The 15,501-nt window shown below is 34.6% G+C and overlaps 1 protein-coding gene across 1 annotated transcript; it reads left to right on the forward strand.

Moving 5' to 3' along the window:
• The first annotated feature begins 41 nt into the window (after positions 1-41).
• Positions 42-14,663, forward strand: LOC138316885 (uncharacterized). Its single transcript, XM_069258532.1, has 9 exons — positions 42-135; positions 3,061-3,146; positions 3,501-3,572; positions 3,908-4,013; positions 5,495-5,595; positions 6,969-7,037; positions 11,221-11,383; positions 11,585-11,803; positions 13,911-14,663. Exons 1-9 carry the CDS (start codon positions 87-89, stop codon positions 14,507-14,509), a joined length of 1,464 nt encoding a protein of 487 aa, XP_069114633.1. The 5' UTR covers positions 42-86; the 3' UTR covers positions 14,510-14,663.
• The last annotated feature ends 838 nt before the right edge of the window (positions 14,664-15,501 follow it).

Here is a 15,501-nt window from a genome sequence, read left to right on the forward strand (position 1 = left end):
GACATATCAACTGATAAGCATTATTCTTAATCTACAGAACTCCGTATACAAACCTAGTCTGTCTTCTTTCATCTGTAAGTGAAACAATGAAGACTGTTATCGTTTTCATGCTGATAAGTCTCGCTCCACGTGCAGGTAAATAGCTAACGCATGTTCTTTTAATTCCTTAAACGAGTATCTGTGTAAACATATAGTCCGGTGGCTTATGTCGGGTTTTGGGATTCAGTGAGTATTTCTTGATGTGGCTTGACACCACGATACCAAAATGTTGGGGTCAAAAGTAATATGGTAAAATATGCTATAACACCTCGTTTGGCAGCCAGATCTTCAAGTTTAAAAGTAGATTGCCTTGTCTAATGATCTAAAACTTCTGCAGGATTTAAGCCTCTTTGTTAAAAAGTCATTTGAACTGAGGAAAGCTGGCTTGATAAATGTTTAAGTTGTTGTTTTGAACTACTGTGTGTTATGTACATGTATGTTTTGCTATCGATCCCTTTTTTATGGATGTAAGGAAGCAATAAATTTGAATTGAATTGAATTCCTCTTATTTTAGTGTTAAGTATGCTATTTATGTACATATAGCGGAATGATTTATATTACTTTTAGATAGATATTTTTGTCGAAATTTAGCGAAAAAAAATCATTTTTGGTCATTTTAGAGAAAACTGTGAGCAAGTTAAGTAACAGTCAGGATCTTAACTATACACATAAATAGTAAATAAATAGTATAAAATCGAACTTTTCTTCAAAATGGTTTATAAATGTTCGTTTTACATGCACAACAGACGTATAATAGCAATTACATTTACACTAACCACACATCCCCATCAACACACATATTCTGTAAGTACTGAATGAAAAAAGTTACCTCAATAAATCATAAAGCAAATTCTTAAGTTTGCAAAATTCCAAATATCTTTTTTGTTCCTAGTTGTCAAAAGTTTTATAAGCTGATAAAGGTTAGTGTTTCAGTAGTAATAAGGTTTGATGCCTTTCTTGCGTAAAGTTTCAAACATCTAGAAATAAAATGAAATTCGTTTTCTATATCTTGTACATTACACAATAGAATCCATCTTCCTATTTCTGTTCTTTACTCTTGAGCTGACATAAAAACCAACGTCACACATAACATCACTAGTTCCTTTATATACCATTTTAAAATATCTTTTAACATCATTATTAGTGGAGCGATTGTTGGACCAAGATCGCGAAAAAATACAGACAAGTCATTTTTATCTGAATTACATTTTGACCTTTGCACTCTAGCTTTAGGTTCAGTTAAGGTTTATATATCTATGCCTTTTTAAGTATAAGATGATGATAGGTTTCTTCCCATTTCGATACGTTGGAACTGTGTAATGCACTTCTTAATGCCAAATATTTGTTGCCACTTTTACGTAAGACATACGGTTGTTTATGAACAGTTCTATCACATTATGGTAAACTTAATTCATCTAGTCGTGAGCCCACAACACATTTATTGGTTATAATGGGCTAACACAATTCATACAAAGGACTATGTATGGTTTTGGCCCTTTTTGGCCTCCAAATCCATCAAATTTTCAAAACTGTTATTTAGTATTTAAATTGTTAGATATGACATATTTAGTACATCTTTAATTTAGTTGTTATGATAGTTTTCTAATTTTGCAGCTCCAGTTGCCGTGATATCCACTCGAAATATGCATTAATTATGAAAATGTGGAAATTTTGGCCATTTTCTGCAAAATTGATAGTTTAGAAACCATAGAGCGCATCCTTGAACAAACTAAATATTTCTCCTACAGATGTATTGGAAGTGCATACATACCCTCAGTATATATTAAGTTTGTTCAAGGAGGCACTCTAAAGTTTCATATAGGAAACCTAAACACAAAATGACCAAAATTGTCAAAATCCACTTTTTCATAATTTGTGCATATTTTGGATGGTTACCATGGCAAATACAGCTCGTAGATTAGAAAGGAGTCATTAAAGTTGAATTTAGGATGTACTAAAGATTAAAGCACAACCACAATTTTGAAAATTTGATTTATTTTGGGGGCCAAAAAGGACTCAAAGCATATGTAATCCGCGAAAGTGAAAATTGGTCATTTTTCGCCTATTTTTTGGTAGTTATTTCTAAGTAACAATAGAGCACACTCCTAGAACAATCTTCATATTTACTGGAAATATATAGGCACATCTTCAGGAGAAATATAAAGTTTGTTCAAGGATGCTCTACGATTCCTAGATGAAAAATTTAGCACAAATAAGAGAAAAAATGACCAAATTGTCATATTAGCTTAATCTTTGCATAGATGTATTTCGGATGGTTACAATAGCAACTATAACTGCAATGACACATATATATAACATATCAATAATATCCCGGATGTGCTAGATATCTGAAATTCAACAACGTAATCACTTTACACGTTTGAAAAATTTGACGGATTTGGAGGCCAAACCCCAAACCATACATGATCCTTTCCCAAGTATTGTATTACTTCCATTAAGGTTAACATATATACACCATTAAAATTCATAAAATATATCCATATCAACGCAACAAATTACATCGATGGTATGCATTGTACGGGACTACTGCCCTGCAGGTAGGGCGTTAAGCGACTAAATTTAGGATCTTATTTTTTCTCTTTTTTTTCCCTCCCTATGATGCCTCCATTGGCACTTCCTCACTTTTGGCCTTGAGTTAAGCCTGTAAGGAAGGCTCTGGGTTCTCTCCCCTGGCCGAGACTCACCAAAGTCTGTAAAAGTGGTAGTTTCTGCTCCTGCTTAGCGCTCAGCACGATTGGTTCGCCCGTTGTCAGTATAATGTGTTGCTTGGTGTCCTCGGCTGCATGCTTCAGTGATATAGCACTATAAAAGAACTATACAAGAAGACAACATCAACGTACTGCAGTCTCCCAAAACACGTACCACGCATTTCATACACGCAACACACCATATACACAGTTAACCTTCCTGGTATTTTCTTAGGAGCAACAGGTTCTCATTATTTTTTATGTTCCTCAACATCCAGACACAATATCTGTAACCTTTATGGTATTTTCTTAGGAGCGACAGGTCCTCTGTGTTTCTCCTGTTCCTCTTCATCCCAGGCACATTTCTGTGACTTCACGGAGAGATGTGGGGAGCACCAGGTAGGTCGGCATTCATTGTCTCATTATTTTACTGGACCAAACGTCCTTCTTAATTTATGATTATTTTTTAATGATAAAGTGTTTATGGAATGGATCCTCTTTTCAAAGTTAAAAAGTGGACATGGGATAAGGAATATTCGAATAATAAGATAATCTTCTTCATTATTTACCTATTACATTTTGACATTGAAACGTGGTTTTAGTATGTACATGTATACGGTAAATTACGTCATCTTGACTTTGAAAAAACCCATTGCAGTATCGCTATGTAAGATATTCTGGATTTTTGTGCGACATCGGCTACAGTAAAATAAATATTTCTTTGTTACACTTCACATTCGTATCACTTTCTAGGTATGCTACGTTGAGAGAATCCTTACCAATAGTGGGCACATCAAGTATACTTCTGGGTGCATTTACAATCAGGTAAGACCAATGTGTTTAATTCTTTAAATATACGCATAGTAAGTATTCTGATATATATGCTTACTTGAAACGGATTTTAATATTATACATGTAGTCTATAAGTAGTCCCAAGTACAATGAGTGTTGTAAGTTTTTCATCTTCATCATGTCAATCAGATTGTTCCTCCACAAACTTAGATTTATTGGTCTCTTTATCCAAGGACCCCAAACTTTCGTTGTGGCCAAAAATCCGCATAGTGATTCACGCGAATTTAACGGTCTTCGCCATGTTGTTCATTTTGATACATATTTCGATTTCTGATTAATATTGATAATAAGCACCAATTTCTGTATAGACTTGTTTGAAGAGTGACGTCACGGATCACACTGCACATGGAATTGTCACGTGTCGGGAGTGTTGCCAAGGAAACATGTGTAACAACAAAGGGTGTGGCGACTCAGGTATCACAGTACCAGTTAACAAAATTCAAATTTGATTTTTATGGAAACAATATCGTCGTTATTCTAGGCCTTAAAGAGGGAGAACGACTAAGTATTGATCGACAGTATAGCAACAAAACTAGTGTTATATCACTCTCTACAAATACATAAAATATATGAAAAAGACGAAGTGGAAGCGGTGTCAGAATTGTGTGCTCTGAAAGACTACTGTATTTTCGCTTTTTGTCTCCCTGTTATAACGTACCTTTTACCTATCGATAATGTTACCTTACCGCACCATGTTGGAGAACGGCACCATGCACAACCCGGTCACATTATAATGGTAATAGAGCATGTATCATATTATGCTTGCTTGACATAAAACATAAACAGAAACGTTACCGTGTCAAAAACCTCAAAGCGGACGATGAAAAAATGTTACATATATGATTCAAAATTAGCCCTGCAGGTTTTACCTGCTGTTTCTATTGCTTAATATAAGGCAATTTAATTTAGGATATATTTTCTCTTTTTTTTTTCAATTAACTTCCTGATGTCTCCATTGACATCGCCTCTCATTTGGCCTTCGGTCGAGCGATCGTGAGGTATGCTCTGGGTTCTGTTCCTTGGCACAACATAGCCTATAAAAGTGGCAGTTTCTGCCCCTCATTAGCGCTCAGCATTAAGGGAGTTAGACGACTGGTCCGCTCGTAAATGTGACCGGTTGGGGTGTGTTGCTTAGTGTCTATAATCCAAACCAAATAGTTAAAAATTTAGTGACCTTTCCTGTAATAAAATAGGGGCAGATACCATTCGAATTCGTACACTACAGTGAAAACATATCCAAACAAATTAATTAAAACAATCGATAAAGTATTTCCCCAAAGGCAAATCCTGTTAATCAGAAACGATGATATTAAATTATTCAAAATTGCTTAAAAGGAAGCTAATGTTTTGTTAACGAAGCAGATTCGGCCCTATGAAGATATGCAAAGTGTGTGCTTTATACAAATCCACTTTCGGGGACAGAAACTAAAACTTTTCTCAACAAGGTGGGCTGTCAGCATCAGACCAATGTACCATGAAGAACAACGCTAATAAATTAAATAAAAAAACGAGAACAGTTTCTGAACTCAAGTCACCTTATAATTCATACAACAGTCAACATATATATTCTTATGCCATTTGTACCGATAAGACAGGTCCATATGTGTTATAAAGTATGGCGATATTGGACACATCCTCTCACTCATAGTAATTCACAAGACAACACGAATGCGAAATGCGATTTTGTTTGGCATGCAGACGTTAATTAAGGAGTATTTTTACAGCCAACAACGTATGCTTACCTGTGTTGAATCCATAATGAAGTTATGCAATGAAATACGTCTGCATTTAATTAATCTATAGCTTGTCATGGTAGGAAGAGATTCAATCAGTGAAATATTTCATTTGTCATTTGAATCTGTGAAATGTGTGTATTTAATTTTCTCGTTTGTCAGGGCCTATATTACGACCTTATAGAGGACCATACTGTTTCGCCTGTGAACATCAGTCCGACCCCAGTGAATGTGAACAACTCAGTATATGTGATCTGGACCAGGTACAGAATATTTACATTGGATTTTTAATGCAGCATATTAAAGATTTTAGTAAAATAAAAATACGATTAAATGGGAGTTTAGCTTTTTATGAGCCTTTGACGAGAAGAGTTTGATAAGATCCCGCATTGACAAAAGCAATTTTCAAATGCGATTTGTATCTCAGAAAATCACCATGATTGTAAAGCCCATTTTGTAGCCTATTAAAAGCCGGTATCCTTAGGCCGAAAGACAAATGATTTTACTGAGCAAAATTTGTGGTTATTAGATGGCTACATTAAATAGAGAAATAATTTGGGTTTTTTATTGACAATGAACCATGAGAGAAAATTCATGTACTAGCTGGTAAACACACATACCGGAATGTTACAGAACAATTATTGTTTTGAGAGTTATTAATTATAAATTATACGAAGTTGAAAGACATTACAGATTATTCATAACACTATTCTATGAATCAGAAACATCATATAAGTCGCCCTTATGTATTCCTATCTTGTTCGATCTCGTTTTAAACAGATAGATAATGACACTGTGCTTTATCGGTGTGTAATCAGTTATAACAATGGTATTTGTTTGTTCACTGAAGTGTGAAATACTATACACATGTAAATATTTATTAGGAGTTATAGTACACGGTCAGTGATGATAATTTGTGCGTCACGACAAACGATACTTTTATGCTTACCTGACGCAATTTATGTGACTTTATAATGATACATTATTTGTACATGTATACAGTATAATTATTATTGATAGTACTCTACGCTTCCTCTCCCGGGAAAACACATATACATCCCATTTTAACCAATCTATTTTATCTGGTAAATTATTCATGATTTATTCAATAAATTTTCATTTATTTATTTTCTATTTACTTATTGTATCTGTTTATTTATTATTTGTATGTAGATATTTGTTATCTAATTCATAAAGATGTCTTTAAAATGTTCAATCTCGTAATGGATAATCGATTTGCTAATGGTTATAAATCTACTATGACGTTCATGAGTGAGTCTGACCTACCAGACTTACATGGATTACTCCGTAGTGACTAAAGAAAGTAACTGATAGATCCTAATGCTTCTTCTACACTAAAGAGTCCTTGGTTCCAACTTACTGGTGCCCAGCTTTCCCCCCAAATAGAATCACGACGCCATTGAGCGTCACCTATGTTGAATTTCCACTTTGTCATTCCGTTTTGTTTTTAAAATTAAATCATTGTTGTGTCATGCGTATAACGAAATACTTAGAACTTAAAACATTAACCCTGTAATACTTCCAATATCGTAACTGTGATACCCGATGTGCACTTAACACTTGTGAAAAATTGTAACAGACACTGAAATAATAATAGCCGCTATTTTGTCTCTAGGTTTGTGGTATACAAGAAAAGGTGGATGGGTTTGGTAGGCAATTCATTAGCGGCTGTCGGGGCAAGCTGGTAAGTGTTTTTTTCTTATGTAAAAAGGTGAGTATCGAAAGTTGGGGAAATCATACATATATCTAATGTGGGGGAAACTGGTATCTTTTGTAAGAAAACCGATGAGAATATTTTCTCCGAAAACAATATCATAAAATTCATATCTGATCCCAGTCCACGTCAACCTCTCACATATCTTGTATAGAACTACACACACTAACTTCGTATAGTGTATATGCAATAAGATGCATCTGAGAAGCGGCTACAGTCTTGGAATGTATAACATTAACATAATGCACCTCCTGCTTAGAAAAGCAATTGTTACTTAGGTGACATTTTGCTTTGTTTCAGGAAAATGCTATTTATTTAAACCTAGTTGTTTTGTATAAAATAAAAAACGCTATAAACCGCTTCTGTAAATTATTTTCTATATCTAAAGTGACGAAAATGACTTATTTGTCTGTCCTTCAGGGACACGTGACTGTTTTATGTCGGGTTTATTATTTCGCTGTATACGGAATTTCAATTTCACCTACTCTCCTGTCTGCACTAACACTCGGTTATGGCATATCCATGATTAAGTATCATTCCGATCCACAAGATCATCTGTCATTCCTCTTAAAACAGTCGTGAATATAAAATTGTCTTCGTTGATGATATTGGCAGCCATTACAAGTTGCCCATCATCCATTCACACAAAATGTTATTGATTTTATGATTATGAATTCTTTTATGTTATATAACTGATTGCAAAACATGATTGTTCTGACGTGCATCTTACGAAAAAACTTTTTAAAACAGAAATTAATTGCGTTCTTTAATATATTAACGTCATCTATTCAGGGGAGAATTATTCCATCACAATCAGAATTCCGTTGTATTATCACATTACAATCACAGTAACTTTACTAGGTTGAATCTACTTCTTACCTTAGTACTAAGAATGGTACACTTAGAAGCTTAAGTATATATATATATATGTTACCTTCTGCTCCGCCGACAACACCATGCAATTTCATCATGAAACAACAGCTCCTATACTGCTGAATAACAATATGTAGGAGTTTGAAATAACAATTTAGATATAAACAACTACACATATTGAAAATAACAATTGTACACCCGAAGTTATTGTTAAAAAAATTCTGTATATTTATATGATATGGACATAGAGGTTTGCATCCTACGTCCATTATTTATCGTATTAAATCGTATTAAATAATTTGTCATCAATAAAATACATTGATACAGGTTGATCAAATCCGGTTATATAACATACCCTAATGGAAGGATGGATACAAATTTATAGTGTCGGTAACATACAATAAAACGCCTCCGGACAATAACTATAGTGTGTTTTTATCAATCACCATAGCAACACAATTTCTAATAATCTCCATAATTCTATTGAAACTTATTGTTTAGGTATGCGTGGGATGAAATAGTGCAATTTTGAAACGATGCTATTCATATGGGCCTCTTATCGCCTTTCAAAGCATAAGTGGATAAAGAAATACGTCAGTATAGAAATTCAGTATTCAGTCAATAGGATTAGAATCTTATCTTTAATACTCGTAAATTGAAGACCTGGTTTAAGCAACGTGAATTATCAGCATGCTGTCAACGTTGATTTATGAAAATAAATATCACACAAAGTCATACATGTTAGTGGTAAAGGTGTAGAAAAACCCTCGTAGAGCAGCTGTAATATTCTAACCGTAGGGCGGTGATTTTTCTCGAAAATTCTAGCCGGGTTTTCGTCACTTCATAAACCTGACACGTTCCCACATAACATTGACTACCATTTTGACGTAAACTAAAAAAAAAATAAACTTAATACCAAACATTCATTACTTGACGAATTCCAATGTAAGTAATCCAGCTCTTGAGACTCTTATAATATTCGCCATAGCTTCATTTCATACGTTTGTTAGGTGTTATGTCAAAATTTGTCATTGTCATTCGTGTAACCCGACAGTCAAGGTTGTGATTTCTTGCACATGCATTTCCTTTGAGTGTTTTGAAGTTGATTTTAGTTGAACCACCAAAGCCACAAATTAAAATCTTTCTATGACGATTTTCTTACTATTTGAAACAGACAGGTGCAGATGTGTACTCGCCTACGTTTTGTTTCCTGCTATTCTGAGTAAACAGTGCTGCCTTCCTTATAACAGTCATATAAAATGTCAATGTATAGCAGTTATATAGTGCGTCGAGACAACATAGAATATCTAAAGGTGACATTTATTGTCCTTCAGAGCTAATCATACACTATTTGTTAGATATGTTTTCAAACACCGCCCCAACAATTGACTTACTTGATATACGACCTACGGAGTTGGTCGTGCTAGAAAGATACTGCTTCAATATGTTTAACAAGATATCAAAATTATTCTTTGTCGTCATCACTTCCTAATCATGAAATTGTGAATTGAACTGAAAATGATAAATTGATTTTTATAACAAATCTAAATGTATCAGTCGCATGCCTGTCCATAGAATGATTATAGTTCTCAGCATGAATAAAGTTTTTCTTTCTTAAAAGACTTTTCGCAGAAAACGTTGCATTGATAAATGTAGAAATGCATTATTTAGGAATTTAGTGAAATGGGGATTTTTATTCAACTAGCTGTTAACGTTATGTAAGAAATATAAAATCATTCTCGCCTGTAATTTTATTGTTCCATATTCTTCTAAGCCCAAGCTGTCTAGATTGCACAATAGCATTGCTCTCTATTCTTTGTTGTACAAGGAGTAGAACGAATGCTCTCTGTGCACGTGCTACGCACTCCCATGTGTCCATTTTTGTCCAGATTTGCAATATCGCTTTTAATATCTCATGAAGCAATCGTAAATGTTATCGATTTTTCGTTGATATGTTAAGAGAAGCAAAATCACACTTAATGAAAAATATTAGTGGCTCCTACGTAAATACTTGTCGACATAAATCTCACCAGATATTAGATTTTCGCCAGTGCGTATTAGTGATTTCGTTATGACCTTAATGATTTTGAACGCAGCCTGGCAAATGTTACTAATCTTCTTAGAAACCATAAATCACGAAATGGCAGTATTCCATTTTTAATAGATAAACAAAGGTTTCATAAACTACAGCTTAGAGATACAACTTAAAAGATTTGGATGGTTGGTGGATTACATTAACATCCTATTAACGGACAGAACCCTGAGCCTTCTTCACATTTCACAGGGGCAAGCGCTCAATAGAGCGCAAAAAGTGTATTTAGGTAGATGAAAGGAAGATGAAATTCAGTAGGAAAAATAGAAAAAATTATAGTTAATTTAGTCGCCTTTTACGATCGTGCAGTGGGGAATAGGTACAATTCATACTGCTATATAACCAAGCATGTCGGAAGGGTGAACGATGTCCCTTTAATCACAGGTCTAAATGAGGAAAATAAAACTTAAGGACAAAATGACAACGTCGCACGGAACTCATTGTTGAACTGTATTACCTCGTTTTGAAAACTGTATGTAGTTTTGATACGAAGTGTTTTCTTAGACTATTAAATCAGTTCAACTAATTTATTAATCTCCTTACAGCATCAACGCATTGACTAGTTTATTTGGAATTCCGAGATCATTTTACGTATTAAATTAATTCCGACTTAAAAATATAAGATATATCTAAATATATCTATTGTTGCTAAATGAACAACTCGATCTTTTCTTGAAATGACATTTATAATCAAGCTCTTGCGCGAAAATCGATGGCATCTTTCTGGTCATTTTTGGTTCTTCTAATACATCAACGACACAATATAAATTTGCAAATCTATCCCACGCATTTAAACGAGGACAACTATTAATATACTGTAGCAGTATTTTTTTTCTGTTTGCTGGTATCTTTATAAAACATTAACCAGGTAATGTATCCCTCACTTGTAGACATCAAATGGTGGGAACCTAATTCTGTAGCCTTTTCCTCAGAGCAAATAAAAGTCGTGAACGACTTGACATTACGCAAAAAAATGTCGGCATACTTATATGTACATACATCGATTTCATACTATCGCAAATCTCACAATTGCTTTTGATTTGTAGGTGTTGCAGAGTTGTACAAAATATACCCTTCGGCGTAGTGTCTTCTTTGTCGGAACTTTTATTGACGTATATCGAGTAAAAAGAACAAAACCAGCACTAATTTAGAAGTAATTACGTTTTATATGTTTTGTGTGTTTACCAGGAATGCCAGGCTCATTCACATCTTTTAGTGGGGAGGGATGTCTCTGAAAAACGTATTAATACCTTTAGTAGATGTAACCTGTGTTGTGATGGTGACTTCTGTAACTACGCATGCTCTCAGAATATTTCCACTTCCGGTTCAAATGTGATAACACAAGCTCCAGGTAACAACAAAGTTTTTTTTTTACCTATATAATTAAAAACATGTTTACCAAATACTTATATATTAACATTTGTTGCTCTAAACGCCTACATCTTGTGAATCTCAAACGATAGATGTCATCTACTCTAATGTTCTCTTATGTTTAAAAACATTTTAAATAATTTTCATGACCTTATATAATTAATTTTAATTTCTACTCTAGTCACCAACCACATCACCTTCCCTTTCACTCCAAATCCTACTACTGCGGTCCCCGGAGTGACCTTTGACCCCTGGGGATCATGGACACCGTGCCCAACAAAATGCGGTCGAGCTCAGCAGGTGCGTTACCGGAAGTGCCGTGACGTCAACAACAAATTGATGACTTCTTGTCCACAACTGGGGGAAGAAACTCGTTCATGCTTCGATGATTTCTGTGAAGGTAAATAATTTGTTTCGTCGTTTCCGGTCAAAAAGAACATGAATTTGATCACACTTTGAAACAGTTATTCCCATTGTCTAAAAAAAGCTACGGGATGAATACTGGTGTTGTGCAATGGTAATCTGAAAAAAATGTCCCCATACATTGTATAAATTCGTAATAAAACAGTTTCCTTGATTACTCCATCTCTGGGGCTCCATTTCACACACATCGAACATTTTGGTTTCCGGTTGACATGTACACAGAAAGAGGTGATATCATTCACCCTATTATATTCGACTTCGACTGCATGTCTGCTGTTTCTTCCTTTGAAAAATAAAACGATCTTCTTCCTGATCTTGATTTTTAACTGTCAAAAACAGGAGCAGACGATTTAGTATTTTCTTCAGTAGCAAAGTTACTTACTTTACACCATTACCACTTTTGAAAAGTTTGAGCTTCTCATTTTAATTCAAGTTAAAATTACAAAAAAAATTAATTGCATCCCGAAAAAATTCCATCTTCTTGCAGACACAGTTTTTATATTTGTATATTTTAACGCTATTTAGTAGAGTTATTTTATCCCTACAATATACAGAAATACGCTCTATTAAAGTTGTATGGTCTATCACTTCGGTCTTTTTGTCATAGTGAAAACCTTACAGTGTTATACACATTTTCTCCGTCTGTCTGAGGCTTAAACTTTCTATTTTTTTTATAAAGTTACAGCACTGGAAGTATTTTCAATTATAAAATCAAAAAATCTTTTTTAACGTGTACACGTGATAAATAGGCTCGTAAGATGCCGAATCATTCCGAACTTTTCCGAACATCGTCGCTACAATCTCGAAGAGTTGTGAAACCAAGAGAAAATGTCAACAATTTTTCGTAAACAAAACATGTTTATAAAGAAAATAATGCTCGCACATTACAATATTTGATACGCACAATATTGAATTACGGCAATGTGTTTCGAATACTCGCTTTGTGGACATATACCAGCATGATTCGCTCATATTAGCCATAAGGAAAACGTAAACAAACACATGTGCGCTTACGCTAGTTACCAGGATCACCATGTGCAGGTCTCGTGTGGACGTCAGTCACGTGATACGATTCGGAATTCCGTAAAACCCGAAGGTACTGAACATGGCGACGATTGAAGGCGCTTTATTCAAAACCAGGAATATATGATCCCTAAATTTCGGCTCTCTTATAGGTCGACATATGCTTTGGGGGAGCTTAATCATTAAGTTACATGTCCATGTTGAAATATCAAATGTTTACATGACATATCGTTACAGTGTAATTCGCAAGAAATATAATTTTAAGTGGCGATGATTACAAAATATTGTCTGTTTTTTTCAATGATATTGAGTTTACTATTTGTTACTGTCATATTGGTTTGTTTAAAACGTGCAAAGGAGGGTCAAAATAACCAGATCTTACATCTGTATTGTTTGTCCTTTTTGTTTTAAGTAATAAGAGACAGACTATAAGAAACTGATATTGACCTTCACGGCTATTTTCCTGTCTTATTTTAACGATCAAGATTGATGTAGTTTAAATGAATTTTAACAGTAAAATTGACAATTTTCTAATAGCTTTTCACGACATCAAATACCTGTGAATCACTTTGGAACGGTCGTAGTATGAGATGTGCGACAAAATTATAATGTCGCAATCAAAAGCGATTTTCAATGTAACTTTTTCGCCGCAATTGATATATGGCAAACATGGGTTTACTTATAATGATATGGATCAAAGCAATAAGTTTTAGTTTTTCTTTTTGTATTTTTCACAACAAATCAATTGCACATGTTTTGGTGCGCGAAACAGATACCTCGAGAATATCCTAAAATCTAATAGCGATATTTTATTTCAAAGAAAGAAGAAAAGCCAAAGGAAAAATGGCTATGCCCATTTAGGAATTCATTTTTTCTCGTCATTTGTTCAGGTTATAACGCAAACGACAGAGACATATTTGTTATGAACTTGTCAATAACGAAGCCTACATCAGTTTTATAGGATAACAAGGCTGATACGATGTTCGATTATATTTTTGTAGGCTATATAATTACAATTAGTCATGCATCGTTCATTAAAACTTTCATTTACTATCTTTCAGACTGTAACGCTCTCTACAAGATCGGCTTCAACACGTCCGGAAACTATACTATCCATCCAGATAATGGAACCGGATATGACGTGTATTGTGACATGCAAGATGGCGACGGAGGATGGATAGTTATCCAACACAGGTTTGACGGGTCCGAGATGTTCAATAGATCTTTCGCTGATTATGAAAACGGTTTCGGCGACCTCAACGGAGAGTTCTGGCTAGGACTTGAAAAAATATCCAAGCTTAGTAACCCAGAAAGGAAAGTTCGATTTCTTCTGCAATCATACAACGGGACGTGGTTGACACTCGAATATGGCAACTTCTCTGTGGCTAATGCTAGTCAGCAATACACTCTGACTGTTTCAAATCATATTTCCGGATTTGACTCCGAGACGTTCGAGTATAACTCCGGCGAGAAGTTTTACACTTATGATAATGATAACCCGACCTACTGTGCTGTTCGAAGGTTCGGTGGATGGTGGTTTGGGTCCTGCACGTATCTAAACATCAATGGAGAATATGGTCTGAAGTTTGACGAATCCGGAATTATTGAACATTTCAGAGATTACAATAACTTTCAAAAAACTCTGATGATGATACAGTAATTTGCTGATGGTTAAGTTCCCGTCCACCCTAAGACTGGCGTTTAATTGAAGTGTTTTGTAATTTTGATCAAAAATACATGTAAAATAAAAAGTTTTCAAAAACCACATACAAACGATATATGTATTGATATTACGTAAAGTGTATTTAAATTTCGCTTTAAGTTGATTTTATTTTGATGACTGTTAAAAGCAATCGCCATTTAGAGGCTGATCAAGATTTGGTCATATGGGAACAACTATGAGCTCCTGGTGAAAGACACCAATGGAATATCACAATGTATGTGGATATTGAACATGCGACCTATAGGAGGTCAAGTGACACCACCTAAACCTTTCTGACATTACAGCCACAATCTAGTGTGCGTTTTAGAGATAGTTTAATTATATCTTAGTTTGTAAATACATGTACACTCTAAAAGGTCTCACTTTTGAAACCACAAGGCGAAATATTGAAGTGATCAAACTGCTATATCAGTGACTTTTGCAAGCACCATTGAAGCTATTGAATGTCTGTTCAAAAGACGGCTTTAAAGAATGTAAAGAATTACAAAACTTTGCATGGTTTAGGACTAAAACGATAATTCTGTCTTTGCATATTACAGAGTTAGCTCCCTTGCGAGTAGGTATCGATTGTTACGTCATTATTTTGTGAGCGCAATTAACATCGTTTTCTCCGAAAAGTATGACGATACGCTCGCGCAAACGTATGACGCCATAATCAATACCTATACTCGCGGGGACAGATAACTCTGTAATATGCAAATACAAAATAATTAAAGTGGTTTTAATCTCGTCTGCCAGAAACTATTAAGTATTCTGAGCCTCTTTTATCCTATGATATGATGTATGACGGCTGATTTCTTGTTGATGTGGTCGCGTAGTTCTACATCTCGAAAAGGCGTCGTTCAGCGGAATTTCGCAGGTAGTTGGTCCTAAAAATGAACACGAAAAAGCAAAATAAAAAACGTAACATGAAACAAAACAATAAAAAG

This window comes from Argopecten irradians, chromosome 2 (assembly GCF_041381155.1).
Source record: "Argopecten irradians isolate NY chromosome 2, Ai_NY, whole genome shotgun sequence".
Lineage (NCBI taxonomy): Eukaryota > Metazoa > Mollusca > Bivalvia > Pectinida > Pectinidae > Argopecten > Argopecten irradians.

Bases quoted from the DNA above. Each gene is read 5' to 3' on its own strand.
- LOC138316885 (XM_069258532.1), top strand. From the start codon at position 87: ATGAAGACTGTTATCGTTTTCATGCTGATAAGTCTCGCTCCACGTGCA. The intron at 4,014-5,494 runs GTATCACAGTAC...CTCGTTTGTCAG, and splicing joins CAAAGGGTGTGGCGACTCAG to GGCCTATATTACGACCTTAT. The intron at 5,596-6,968 runs GTACAGAATATT...TTTTGTCTCTAG, and splicing joins GTATATGTGATCTGGACCAG to GTTTGTGGTATACAAGAAAA.